Genomic DNA, 14397 nt, shown 5'->3' with positions numbered 1-14397 from the left:
TTTTTCTAGGTTTCGATTTTTCGACTTCACTTTTTGGGATATTCAGTTCTCAGATTTTTCAGGTTTTCCATTTTTCAGTTTTTCTTTCATTTTTCAGTTTTTCGCATTTCAGTTTTGGGATTTTTCAATATTTCGATTCTTCGACTTTTCCGTTTTTGGCTTCTGGAGTTTTCGATGTGTCGATTTTTTTACTTTTTCGATTTTTAAATTTTATCGGCAAATTGAGAAATCGAAAAGTCGAAAACTGGAAGTCGATTAATAGAAAATTTGAAAAATTGAATAATGGAAAAACGATAACAGGAAAATTCAAAACATTTAATGGAAAAACTGAAAAATCGAACCACTGAAAAGTCAAAAAATTGAGAAATGGGATAATAAAAAATCGATTAATTGAGAAATTAGGAAATCGTAAAATGAACATTTAGAAACGTTATCAACTGAAAAATTGAAAAATCCAGAAATGCAAAAGTTGTCAAAATTAAAATATGTATTGAAAAATTGAGAAATCGAAAAATCCAAAAATTTGAAAAATTTTGAAAGTAGAAAAACCGGATCGTCAAAAAATCAAAACATTAAAAAATTGTAAAAACGAAAAATTGAAACATCAAAAAACTGAAAAATCAAAAATTTAAAAATCCGCAACATTGAAAAATATATCGGAGAACTGAAAAATCGACAAATCGATAAATCGAAATGTCTAAAATTTAAAAAATTGAAAAATTAAAGTAGCGAAATATTGAATAATAGAAAAATTGAAAAACTGAGGAATCGATGCTTCAATAAATCGAAAAATGGAAATTTCAAAAATTTAAAATTTGTAAAATTGAAAAAGGGAAAAACGAGAAATCGAAAATCCGAAATTGAAACAATCGAAAAATTGAAAAATCAAAAAATGAAAAATCGAGAATTTGAAAAATTGAAACATCAAAAAAATGGAAAATCGAATAACCGAATAGCCGAAATTGGAAAAATCGAAAACTTGAGAAATCGAAATAGGTCAAAACTGAAAAAATAGAAACATTGAAACACCGAAAAATTTATTTTAAAAATCGAAAAATTGAAAAATCTAGAACGAAGAAGTTGAAATATCGAAAGATCAAGAAATTGAAACAAAATCTAAAATTTAATGTTCGAAAAATTGAAAAACAGAAAAATCAAAGAACTGAAAAATCGAAAAATAGAGAACCGAGAAATGTAATGTCTTCATAATTGAAAAATTAAAATTCGGAAAAATTGAAAATTGAAAAATCGACAAATCAAAACAAAAAATCTAAAATTTTAAAATCCAAAAACTAAAAAAACGAAAAAATAAACAACTGAGAAATCGAAAAGTTGAAAAATTGAAAAACTGAAGAATCGAAATATTGAAAAACACCGAAACATTAAGAAATCGAAAAGTCTAAAAATGGCAGTCGAATAATAATAGAAAATTTGAAAGATCGAAAATGGAAAAACGAAAACCCGGAAATTCGAAAACTTAAATTGAAAAACTGAAAATCGAAATCAGTTCTTCGATATTTCAATTTTTCAAGTTTTCGAATTTTCCAAATATTTCGATTTCTTAATCTTTTAATTTTTCGACTTCCCAGTTTTAGATTTTCAGTTTTTCAATTGTCATTTTGTAAAATTTTCGATTTTTTAATTTTTCAAATTTGACTTTCATAAACTTTCAATTTTTACTTCCCGAGCGTAAGCAAAGGAAGTATTGTAATCGAGTCCGTCGGCCGACTCTCTACTTTTACATTTTCTCGATCTTTCATGACCCCTAGAAGACGAAGAAATAGGTCTCCCATTTCCGCCTGTCTGACCGTCTGTCCGTCTGTCCGTCTGTCTGTCTGTCCGTCTGTCCGTCCGTCTGTCCGTCCGTCTGTCCGTCCGTCTGTCCGTCCGTCTGTCCGTCTGCCGTCCCGGATTTTTATTAGACAGATAATCTCCGAAAGTACTCAACCGATTGTTGTGAAATTTTGTACTTATATTAAGAATATCATGTAGATGGTAAAACGCTAACCAAAATTTGTCTAATCATCCCCACCACTAATGCGATGACGTCACTTCAAAATTGTACATAGTAAATGGGTTTTCAATTGTATAAAATAACATAGTCCTACACATGTAGTTTACAACTCTGAATCGACTTTTCACCCGAAACGTCCAGATTTTTGAAAAAAAAATCAAAATTATAAAACAATATTTTGAAATTTAATTTTTAATCTGCTAACCAGAATGCTTTGAAATGTTGCAGATGTTTTAAGGCTATAAAGAGCATCATAAATCTTTAGTCAAAAAATATTTGCTTATCCCCTCCAAAAACTTGATGACGTCAGCTCAAAAGTTTGTGGAATAAATCATATCTAAAATGTACAAAATATGATGAGTCTGTACTTGTGATCTATCACTCCATTCATATTTTTTGGATTTGCATATACAGGGTGACTCAAAAAAATTAATGAATGCGTAAATATATTTTATTGATTTAATCAGGAACTACAAAACCGAATGCTCTGAAATCTTGCAGATGTTTTAAGCTCATAAAGAGCATAATAAATGTTTAGTCAAATCCCCTCCAAAAACTTGATGACGTCAGCTCGAAAGTTTGCCGAATAAATCATATCTAAAATGTACAAAATATGATGAGCCTGTACTTGTCATTTATCACTCCATTCATATTTTTTGGATTTGCATATACAGAGTGACTCAAAAAACTTAATGAATGCGTAAATATATTTTATTGATTTAATCAGGAACTACAAAACGGAATGCTCTGACATCTTGCAGATGTTTTAAGGTTATAAAGAGCATAATAAATGTTTAGTCAAAATATATTTGCTTATCCCCTCCAAAAACTTGATGACGTCAGCTCGAAAATTTGCCGAATAAATCATATCTAAAATGTACAAAATATGATCAGTCTGTACTTGTGATCTATCACTCCATTCATATTTTTTGGATTTGCATATACAGGGTGATTCAAGAAAATAAATGAAAGCGTAAATTTATTTTACTGATTTACTCAGAAACTACAAAACCGAATGCTTCGAAATCTTGAAGATATTTTAAAATTATCATAAGCATGGTAAATTTTTTATCAAAACGTATTTGGTCGTCCCCCCTAAAAAATTTATGACGTCACCACAAAATTTTGCTGAATAAATCCCATCTAAAATGTACAAAATATAGTGAGTCTCTTCTTGTGATTTATCATTCCATTCAAATTTTTTCGATTTGCATATACAGGGTGACTCAAAAAAATTAATGAATGCGTAAATTTATTTTATTGATTTAATCAGGAACTACAAAACCGAATGCTTTGAAATCTTGCAGATGTTTTAAGGTTATAAAGAGCATAATAAATTTTTAGTCAAAATATATTTGGTTATCTTCTACAAAAAACTGATGACGTCAGCTCAAAAGTTTGCCGAATAAATCGTATCTAAAATGTACAAAATATGATGAGTCTGTACTTGTGATTTATCATTCCATTCATATTTTTGGATTTGCATATGCAGGGTGACTCAAAAAAATTAATGATGGCGTGAATTTATTTTATCGATTTAATCAGGAATTACAAAACCGAATGCTTTGAAATCTTGGGAATATTTTAAAGTTATTATAAGCATGGTAAACTTTTGTTCAAAATGTATTTGTTCATCCCTCCTAAAAAAATTAATGACGTCACCCTTAAATTTTGCTGAATAAATCCTATCTAAAATGCAAAAAATATGATGAGTTTGTACTTGTGATTTATCATTCCATTCATATTTTTTAGATTTTCTTAAGAGGTGGTTCAAAAAAATTAATGAGGTCAATTTATTTTATTGATTAAATTAAAGGCAACACTTATTATTAGTATTACACCCCAACCAACCCAATTTGGTAGACACAAAATTTATTAAAGGAAAAACTCGGTTGAAACATAAGGGTAGCACGCTTATTTACATCGACTTTAACATTACAGACCTGCATTTGTTTTATGCGTTCACTTGGTTCCGCGAATGTGAAATAGACATGTTTATAATCAACCAATTGTGAATTTCACCGTCAAGAATTAAAATAAAACCCAATGTTTTATATAATAAGCGGAAGCCGAAGCAATAAAACCGATGGTCGTTTTGTTTACAGTTTCTCTGTTTGACTCTCACGTATGCTGTTACGCCTGTTATCTTAAATTAAGAATGTTTATACATACACGATTTTCAGTTGCCTCTGATACGTATACGTGAGTAAATTGTTTCGTTATTTTATTGATTATTACAAATCAATATTCAAAACGACCCAATTCATTTTCCCGAAAATTTGAGAATATAATAATTTTATTCTTAGTATTACACTACATCTATCCCAACTGATATACGTGTCCTTGCAAAAATGTTGATGACGTCATCGCAATTTTTTTTTAAATTCCCACTACAAAAATGTAATGAGAAAGAAAACACAATAGGCATGCAGTCGTCAAGTTTCCGACAGCGAGGGAAGTACTGTCTAAACTCTTTAGACCAATTTTTTAGATTTTCTTAAGAGGTGGTTCAAAAAAATTAATGAAGGCAATTTATTTTATTGATTAAATTAAAGGCAACACTTATTATTAGTATTACACCCCAACCAACCCAATTTGGTAGACACAAAATTTGTTAAAGGAAAAACTCGGTTGAAACATAAGGGTAGCACGCTTATTTACATCGACTTTAACATTACAGACCTGCATTTGTTTTATGCGGTCACTTGGTTCCGCGAATGCGAAATAGACATGTTTATAATCAACCAATTGTGAATTTCACCGTCAAGAATTAAAATAAAACGCAATGTTTTATATAATAAGCGGAAGTCGAAGCAATAAAACCGATGGTCGTTTTGTTTACAGTTTCTCTGTTTGACTCTCACGTATGCTGTTACGCTTGTCATCTTAAATTAAGAATGTTTATACATAAACGATTTTCAGTTGCCCCTCATATTACTAGACAGCGGATTTCTGTCGGGCTACGTCACGATTATAGTGGGGGACGTGCTGGATTCCATAAATATAATTAACGATTTATTAATCAAACGGCTAAGTAAATGAGAACGGGAATTAACAGCAGAGTGCAACGAAACAACATTATTCTAATCTCAAATAAACGAAGTGCAGTCCGCAACGGCAATGAATTCGCATCCCGTGCGAGCCGTACCGAGTTTGGCCTTGCCTAGCCCGACAGAAATCCGCTCTCTAGATATTACACACCGGCGCCGTATATGTGAGTAAATTGTTTCGTTATTTTATTGATTATAAGAAATCAATATTCAAAACGACCCAATTCATTTTCCCGAAAATTTGGGAACACAATAATTTTATTCTTAGTATTACACTACATCTATCCCAACTGATATACGTGTCCTTGCAAAAATGTTGATGACGTCATCACAATTTTTTTTTAAATTCCCACTACAAAAATGTAATGAGAAAAAAAAACATAATAGGCATGCAGTCGTCAAGTTTCCGACAGCGAGGGAAGTACTGTCTAAACTCTTTAGACCAATTTTTTGATTTTTCAATCAATCGATGTTTTGATTTTCCCATTTCTTGACCTTCGGGTGTTTCGATTTTCCTGTTGTTCAGTTCTTTAATTTTTTGATTTTTCGATTTTTCAGTTTTTAGATATTTTAGTTTTAGGATTTTTCAATATTTCAGTTCTTCGGCTTTTCTATTTTTGACTGGATTTTTTGATGTGTCTACCTTTTTACTTTTTCGGTTATTCAAGTTTTGGATTTTTAAATTTTAGATTTTGCAATCTTTTGATATTTTAATTTTTCAATATTTCTTAATCTTTCGATTGTTCGACTTCCTGGTTTTAGATGTTCTCTTTTTCAATTTTTCGATTTGTTAATTTTGCATTCCCGATTTATCGTGATTTGATTGTTCAGGTTTTCGATTTATCAGTTTTTCAATTTTTTATTGCCCTATTTCGATATCTCAATTTTTCCAGTTTTCCATTTTTTCGTTTTCTGACTTCCGCTTTTCCAATTTTTCAACTCTTAACTTTTTGTTTGTCGATTTCTCTATTTTTGACTTCATTACTTTTCGATTTCTCGTTCTTTTGATCTTTCAATCTCTCAATTTTTCAATTTTTCGAATTTTGAAGTTTTTTGATTTCTCGATTTATTGTGATTTGGATTTTTCGATATTTTGATTGTCGATTTCTCAATTCATAAATTGTTCAATTTTTAACTTTTCGATTTTTCGATTTTGGCCTATTTCGGTTTCTCAATTGTTCGACTTTTCGACTCCACGATTTCTTGATCTTTTGATTTTTCGATTTTTCGGTTTTTCGATTTTCCAGTTTTTCGATGTTTCGATTTTTCAGTTATCGGATTTTTTAAATTTGGGATTTTCGATTTCTCGGTTTTTCGTTACTCGGTTTTTAAATTTTAGATTTTTGAAGTTTACATTTTTTCGATTTTCTGATGTTTCATTTTTCGGTTTTCAGTTCTTCGATATTTCGATTTTTCAATGTTTCGGTTTTTTGATTATTTTAATTTTTAATTTTTTTTCTCACTGTTAATATCATGCAAAAATTGTCACTAAAAACTTTTAAGAATTCATACAAAATAGAACACAGTGTTTCCAAAACATTTTCCCGAAAAAAATCCATTGGGTTATTACGATTTCAACAATATTCTTACTTTAAGACGTTTTACTAGTATAAAACACAAATAAAGAATTAATTCTTAGTTAAACAACATATGTAAACTCATCTAAATATGTACCAAAAATATTCAGTCCAAACCAATCAAATCGCTTCTAAACGCTTAGAGTCGACGTCGGCCTGAGCGCACTCTGGTCTGTAGATCAAACAAGTTCTCAGGCGACGAGGTGTAGTGAAACAAGTTTTTTTATTGGCATCGACTATTTAAATTTGGCGCTTGTCTTTGGCAGTTGAGGACTCCAATGTCAATAACGGTGGTTTTGCAAAATGAGCCTGTATGTCGCATCTAAATTAATCTATGGTTTAATTGTCGCTTGATTATACACGGTGGCCTAGAAATTGTTGCTGTGGTTAACGTCGCCCATGGGAACATAAAGGAAAATTTCGCGATTTCTGCGACCCGTTCGCAAATTCAGAGAGATGTAAAATTAGTACTATTTTTAATTATACAAGGTGTTTTGTAATTACATGCACTAAAGTAATAATTTATTTTCTCTTTTTTTAAGTTGAAAATCTATAGATTTAATACTCGAAAATCTGCGATTTTACACAAAAATAGTTCAAATAAATAATCAAGTGGTTACTTAAAACTTTAATGAATCAGAATCACCAAAACAAATTACTATAACAATTCAAATCAAATACCACACGACACACACAAGTGCAAAAGTAAGGCAATAATATAAGAATATAATGAATTTTCGTTTTCGTTTGGCTTGGGGTAAAGTGTGCATCGGATCTTTCAACAAATTAATCCTTACGTATATTGTGAAAATTTCAAAAAAACTCTTCCACTCCAGGTTATCCATGTTGAACGGAAACAACTCGCGGTCTTTTTCCGTCAAGGCTTTCCACAACAATTCGCAATTAGTTGTTTCATATTTCCAAAAATTCATATTAAAGTACGCTAATTCGTCGCACATTCTGTGTACTTTTTGGTACATTTTGACGAATCTGAAAATGTTTAAGTGTGAAAAAGTTTGTACACAAAAACGCTCACCTTCGTTTTTTTCGAAGACACAAGCAAAGCAGATCCACTATATACGCTGGTACGAGATGAAGCCAGAACTGGAGGAACTTAAGATAGTACTTGTTTTTGGTAAAAATCAAGAAGCATGCATTAACGGCGTGTACACTGGGGTAGAGTTTTGCTGTTACTTTTCCATACTCGTAGATTTTACCTTTGGATTGTCACAAGTTTTGTGAACCTAACTAATAAATGACACTTACTTTTCGCTAACAGATTTTTCTCAGAACCTGTGTAGTTGTAGATCGGTGGAGGGGAACTTTTCTCTGTCGCGTAGCACGCAGCTGCCAAAATAATATTTGCTGTGTAATCAGATGGTATCAGGTGTATAGGTTTAGTATCGGCTAGGTGGCAATGTATCAAACCTAGATACGTCCCTATAAGAAAAGCACTGATACCTTGAATTGCATCCAGCCAACCTGGTTCAGGTTCTTGGACGGCGCCTATCACTGAAAACAATTCTCCTGTAACTTGAAAAACTAAGTGATTTTTTTACTTACGAATAGCCGGTCTGACTATACAAATTGGCATGTTTTGAGCTTCGGTTTTGACTACGTTTTCGGCCACAGCTTTAGTGAATGTGTAGCTGTTGGGCCAAGAACCTAGAAGTCTGCAAAAATTGAGTCAAACTTTGAAATACGTGTGGAATTTCTACCTACTCTGGAGTGATGTTTGTTACTGTTTCATCATCCATTGACTCCAGAATTTTCAAGAGCTTGGTGGCTGTCATCCCAGGCTCATAGAATTGTTCTTTTATTAAATCTTTTTGGTTACAGTTTGAGTAAGCTGTGGAAACGTGCACCATAGCCTAATGTAACAAAAAAGGAAATTAATGGAAATTACTTTGTGTAACGTTCCGGCCATACCTTTAAGTCTGGAACTTCTTTAGCCAAATTGAGGAGATCCTGCACAGCACGAACATTAATATATGCAGCCATTCGTAAATGCTCGTTAAATTTTATAGTAGCAGCAATGTGAATAATACAAGTCGTTTCATTTACTAGAGTATCTCTATCATCCTGTGATATACCCAGTCCCGGTAAACCGCACTCTCCTTTGATAGCAAAAATTTTCCCTTTGAATTCCCATTTATCCCGTCTCAAGTCCTGCAAACATTTTTTATATTTAAAGAAAATTACAAACTAGTTCAGTGTTACAGCGCTTTCTAGGAGTGTCTCAAGTCTTTCCTCCACCGATTTTCCTTTGTGTTGTCTTACAAGAAGATATATTTTCTTCGGATCACATGTAACTAACAATTTCCGAAGAACAAGTTTTCCCAATAAGCCAGTACTTCCGGTTATAAAAACGGTCTGGTTTTTGTAGAATTTTTGTATTTGGCTCAGAGTCATGTTTGTCTGTTCAGAGTGGAATTTTTTTCAGTATTCTCTTGGCGCAGAGTGAAAACTATATTTTACTGTAGTAACTTTAGGAACGAACAAACTTCAAAGGTAATACAGTCATGCAAAATGCATAAAAATAAGGTGCATATATTGTATTTGCATGAATTATCATCGTAGTGTATAGTTGTTATCTGAAAATAAATGTTAATCGTTTTTTGAAATCATTCTTTTGCATTTTCATACTGTTTGTACAGAGTATTTCAAGGTTTTAGATAATGCACTTGTAGACTCCACATTTTTTGTTCACTTTTGCTGTAGATGGTGTTTTTGAAAGGTCTTTTTTAAAAAGAATATTTTTTTGTATTTGAAGTGACATGTGCTTCCCAAGTCTAATTGGCCTTTCTTTTTCACACATCTCACAAAAACACTCTGTATATTACATTTCGCTACTAAATTTTAATTTTAAATTAGCCGTCTGTCAGCAGTATTTAAAGCAACCAAACAACTTTAATAGCCGTAATAGGAATAATAATGTAACGAAAATGTCCTTTATTCTACTTTCCGTCACCCTTTTCCGTCACTTTTATTCGAAAACCCCACACTATTTAAAATTGCCGCCATCTTGCCACGTGCACTAACGCCTCTCCAGTTGGCAACCCTGTGCGTTCCGCGAAAAACGAAACTGTCAACTAGTCCGCGAAATGTCGCAATTTCCGGAAAATTCGACCGGAAAACGCGTCGCGACTGCGGGAAAATGAAAAGTGATGGTCGTGAACGAGTTTTCCGCAAGAAAATTCCGCGATTTTGACAATCCCGGGTCGTGCTCGAGCAGTCACAGGAGGCGGCGTTGCGGTAAGCCGAAACAGGTAAAGTGAAAATCTCCGTGTTTTTCTTTGCGAAAAACGTCCGAAAAGTGCGTTTTTCTTTCTTCGTGTGAAGTTTCGGCTTAATTTGCGGTGGCCAGTTTTCGGTGTGACGTCATCAAGTGTGTCCACGAGCTGGACGGTCGTTCAAGGGTGCCCCAAATTTTTATGTTGAGAAAAGGGCTTTGAACGTTTAATCAGAGAACGTAGAGAAGCGTCATGGTTTAAATTAATTTATGTTGGCAACAGTGTTTGTTTCCAACTAGGAATAAAATTAACTACAATAGAAAAAGTGTCATAATATTTTTAACGACGCGTTTTACTTTCGACAAATTGACACTAGATTTACCACAATATTACAAGCTGCTTACTTTAATTCAGGTCACACGAATTACAGTTCGTCGTCTGAGAACTTGTTTGATCTACAGACCAGAGCACACTCAGGCGAATGTCGACTCTAAGCGTTCGGAAACGATTTGATTTATAAGTCATGAATCGTGATCTGATACACATCCCAACCGGTTTCGACCATAATTTCTTGCTGTGTCAACTTTCGAATTTTCAGTTTTTCGAAATTTTAGATTGGGGACTTTTCAGTTTACTGTTATTTATTATTCAATTTTTGGATTTTACAATTTCTCGGTTTTCAGTTTTCAATTTTACGATTTTTAAATATTTAGATTTTTAAATTTTTGACTTTTATAAACTCTTTGTTTGTCGATTTTTCAATTGACTGATTTTTCAGGTTTTTTGGTTTTTCAAATTTCTATTTTTTTAGGTTTCGATTTTTCAACTTCATTTTTAATTTCTTAATTTTTCAATTTTTTAATTTTGGGATTTTTCAGTTTTTCGAATCGTCAGTTTTTCTTTCATTTTTCGGTTTTTCAATATTTCAGTTTTGGGATTTTTCAATATTCCTGTTCTTCAACTTTTCCATTTTTGACTTCTGGATTTTTCGATTTGTCGACTTTTTACTTTTACGATTTTTAAATTTTAGATTACTCAATTTTTTGGTGTTTAATTTTTCAATATTTAAAATTTTAGATTTTTCGATTTCTCGATTTTTCATTTCGGCTCTTCCATATTTCAATTTTTCAAATGTTTCGATTTTTCGACTTCCCGCTTTTAGATTTTCTGCTTTCCGATTGTCGTTTTTTCCATTTCTCGATTTTTCATTTCAGTTCTTCGATATTTCAGTTTTTCAAGTTTTCGAATTTTTCAAATGTTTTTATTTCTTGATCTATCGATTTTTCGACTTCGCTGTTTTAGATTTTCTGTTTTTCAACTACCGTTTTTAAAATTTTCGATTTTTCAAATTTTCAAATTTGACATTAAATTTATAAACTGTCAATTTTTCGATTTTTCAATTAATCGATGTTTTGATTTTCCAATTTATTGACTTTCGAGGGTTTCGATATTCCTGTTCTTCAATTTTTCGATTTTTCAGGTTTTTGATTTTTCATTTTTTAGTTTTTCGACTTCACTTTTTGGATATTTCAGTTTTCAGATTTTTCAGGTTTTCCATTTTTCAGTTTTTCGATATTTCAGTTTTGGGATTTTTCAATATTTCGATTCTTCGACTTTTTGATTTTTGGCTTCTGGAGTTTTCGATGTGTCGATTTTTTTACTTTTTCGATTTTTCAATTTTTCGATTACTTAATCTTTCGATTTTTCGACTTCCCGGTTTTAGATTTTTTGTTTTCAATTGTCGTTTTAAATTTTTCGGTTTTTCAATGTTTTTAGTTTTTCTTTCATTTTTCAGTTTTTCGATATTTCAGTTTTGGAATTTTTCAATATTTCGATTCTTCAACTTTTCGATTTTTGACTCCTGGATTTTTCGATGTGTCGATTTTTTTACTTTTTCGATTTTTCAATTTTTCGATTTTTAAATTTTATCGGCAAATTGAGAAATCGAAAAGTCGAAAATTGCAAGTCGAATAATAGAAAAAACGAAAACGCGGAAATTCGAAAACTTGAATTGAAAAACTGAAAAATCGAAACACTGAAAATTCAAAAAATTGAGAAATGGGAAACTCAAAAAATCGATTCGATTTTTGACTCCTGGATTTGTCATTTCAGTTCTTCGATATTTGAATTTTTCAATTTTTCGACTTCCCGGTTTTAGATTTTCTGTTTTTCAATTGTCATTTTGTCAAATTTTCGATTTTTTAATTTTTCAAATTTGTCTTTCATAAACTCAATTTTTTGATTTTTTAATCAATCTATGTTTTGATTTTCCCATTTCTTGATCCTCGAGTGTTTCGATTTTCCTGTTCTTTAGTTCTTTAATTTTTTGATTTTTCAGGTTTTTGATTTTTCAATTTTTCGATTTTTTAAGTTTTCTATTTTTCCACTTCACTTTTTTGATTTTTCGATTTTTCAGTTTTTAGATATTTCAGTCTTAGGATTTTTCAATATTTCAGTTCTTCGGCTTTTGTATTTTTGACTTCCGGATTTTTTTATGTGTCTACCTTTTTAATTTTTCGATTTTTCAATTTTTGGATTTTTAAGTTTTAGATTTTTCAATCTTTTGATTTTTTAATTTTTCAATATTTCTTAATCTTTCGATTTTTCGACTTCCTGGTTTTAGATGTTCTGTTTTTCAATTTTTCGATTTGTTAATTTTTCATTCCCGATTTATCGAGATTTGATTTTCAGGTTTTCGATTTATCAGTTTTTCAATTTGTTATTTTGGCCTATTTCGGTTTCTCAGTTTTTTCAGTTTACCATTTTTTCGTTTTTTGATTTTTCTGCTTTTCCAATTTTTCAACTTTTTACTTTTTGTTTGTCGATTTCTCTAATTTTCGATTTTTCGACTTCATCACTTTTCGATTTCTCGTTCTTTTGATCTTTCAATCTTTCAATTTTTCAATTTTTCGAATTTTTAAGTTTTGTGATTTCTCGATTTATCGAGATTTGGATTTTTCGATATTTTGATTGTCAATTCGTCAATTGTAAATTGTTCAATTTTTAACTTTTCGAATTTTCGATTTTGGCCTATTTCGGTTTCTCAATTTCTCGACTTTTCGACTCCACGATTTCTTGATCTTTTGATTTTTCGATTTCTCGGTTTTTCGATGTTTCGATTTTTCAGTTTTTCGATATTTTAGTTTTGGAATTTTTCAATATTTCGATTCTTCGACTTTTCGATTTTTGGCTCCTGGATTTTTCGATGTGTCGATTTTTTTACTTTTTCGATTTTTCAATTTTTCGATTTTTAAATTTTATCGGCAAATTGAGAAATCGAAAAGTCGAAAACTGCAAGTCGATTAATTGAAAATTTGAAAAATTGAAAAATGGAAAAACGATAACACGAAAATTCGAAATATTTAATTGAAAAACTGAAAAATCGAACCACTGAAAAGTAAAAAAATTGAGAAATGGGATAGTAAAAAAATCGATTAATTGAGAAATTAGGAAATCGAAAAAATGAAGATTTAGAAACGTGATAAACTGAAAAATTGAAAAATCCAGAAATACAAAAGTTGTCAAAATTAAAATATGTATTGAAAAGTTGAGAAATCGAAAACTTGAAAAATCGAGAAATCTAAAAATCCAATAATTTGAAAAATTTTAAAAGTGGAAAAACCGGATCGTCAAAAAATCAAAACATTAAAAAAGTGTAAAAACGAAAAATTGGAACATCAAAAACCTGAAAAATCAAAAATTTAAAAATCCGCAACATGTTTCGATTTTTCAGTTATCCGATTTTTTTAAATTTGGGAGTTAGAGTTTCGATTTCTCGGTTTTGAAATTTTAGATTTTTGAATTTTACATTTTTTCGGATGTTTCATTTTTCGATTTTCAGTTCTTCGATATTTCGATTTTTCAATGTTTCGGTTTTACGATTTTTTAAGGTTTCGATTTTTCTATTATCAGATTTTTCGATTTATATTCTTAGTTTAAGACGTTTTACTAGTACAAAACACAAAGAATTAATTCTTAGTTAAACAAAATATGTAAAATCATAAATATGTACCAAAAATATTCACTTAGTCGTTATAAAAACCGACCAAACAACTATTTCCCTCAGAAATTATAGTCTAAACCAATCAAATCGCTTCTGAACGCTTAGAGTCGACATTGGCCTGAGCGCCCTCTGGTCTGTAGATCAAACAAGTTCTCAGGCGACGAGGTGTAGTGAAACAAGTTTTTTTTATTGGCATTGACTATTTAAATTTGGCGCTTGTCTTTGGCGGTTGAAGACTCCAATGCCAATAAGGGTGGTTTTGCAAAATTACCGTCGTCCATGCCAACATAAAGGAAAATTTCGCGATTTCTGCAACCCGTTCGCAAATTCATAGAGATGTAAAATTAGTACTATTTTTAATTATACAAGGTGTTTTGTAATTACATGCACTAAAATAATAATTTATTTTCTCTTTTTTTAAGTTGAGAATCCATAGTTTTAAGACTCGAAAGTCTGCGATTTTACAGAAGAATAGTTGAAATAAATAATCAAGTGGTTACTTAAAAATTTAATGAATCAG

General features: G+C 31.0%; 2 protein-coding genes across 2 annotated transcripts in view; one reads left to right on the top strand and one right to left on the bottom strand.

Annotated features, from left to right (window-relative positions):
- LOC135129375 (uncharacterized) overlaps positions 1-14397 on the top strand; it is a 194230-nt gene that overhangs the window by 61708 nt on the left and 118125 nt on the right. The window lies entirely within an intron of this gene.
- On the bottom strand, positions 7283-9170 carry LOC135129464 (fatty acyl-CoA reductase wat-like). Its single transcript, XM_064056616.1, has 7 exons — positions 8862-9170; positions 8571-8810; positions 8364-8512; positions 8205-8314; positions 7908-8153; positions 7678-7858; positions 7283-7631 (listed from the first exon to the last, which is right to left on the bottom strand). Exons 1-7 carry the CDS (start codon positions 9051-9053, stop codon positions 7310-7312), a joined length of 1440 nt encoding a protein of 479 aa, XP_063912686.1. The 5' UTR covers positions 9054-9170; the 3' UTR covers positions 7283-7309.

Source organism: Zophobas morio, unplaced genomic scaffold (genome assembly GCF_036711695.1).
Source record: "Zophobas morio isolate AGI-343-1 ecotype UQ-CSIRO unplaced genomic scaffold, CSIRO_AGI_Zmor_V1 ptg000016l, whole genome shotgun sequence".
In the NCBI taxonomy this organism is placed as follows: domain Eukaryota; kingdom Metazoa; phylum Arthropoda; class Insecta; order Coleoptera; family Tenebrionidae; genus Zophobas; species Zophobas morio.
Note: the sequence above shows the minus strand (reverse complement) of the source record. Positions and strands in the feature narration are given on the sequence as shown.

Coding starts and splice junctions, on each gene's coding strand:
- LOC135129464 (XM_064056616.1), bottom strand. CDS start 9,053: ATGACTCTGAGCCAAATACAAAAATTCTACAAAAACCAGACCGTTTTT. Junction 8,811..8,861: donor AGACACTCCTAGAAAGCGCT/GTAACACTGAAC, acceptor AAATGTTTGCAG/GACTTGAGACGGGATAAATG. Junction 8,315..8,363: donor GTAACAAACATCACTCCAGA/GTAGGTAGAAAT, acceptor CAATTTTTGCAG/ACTTCTAGGTTCTTGGCCCA.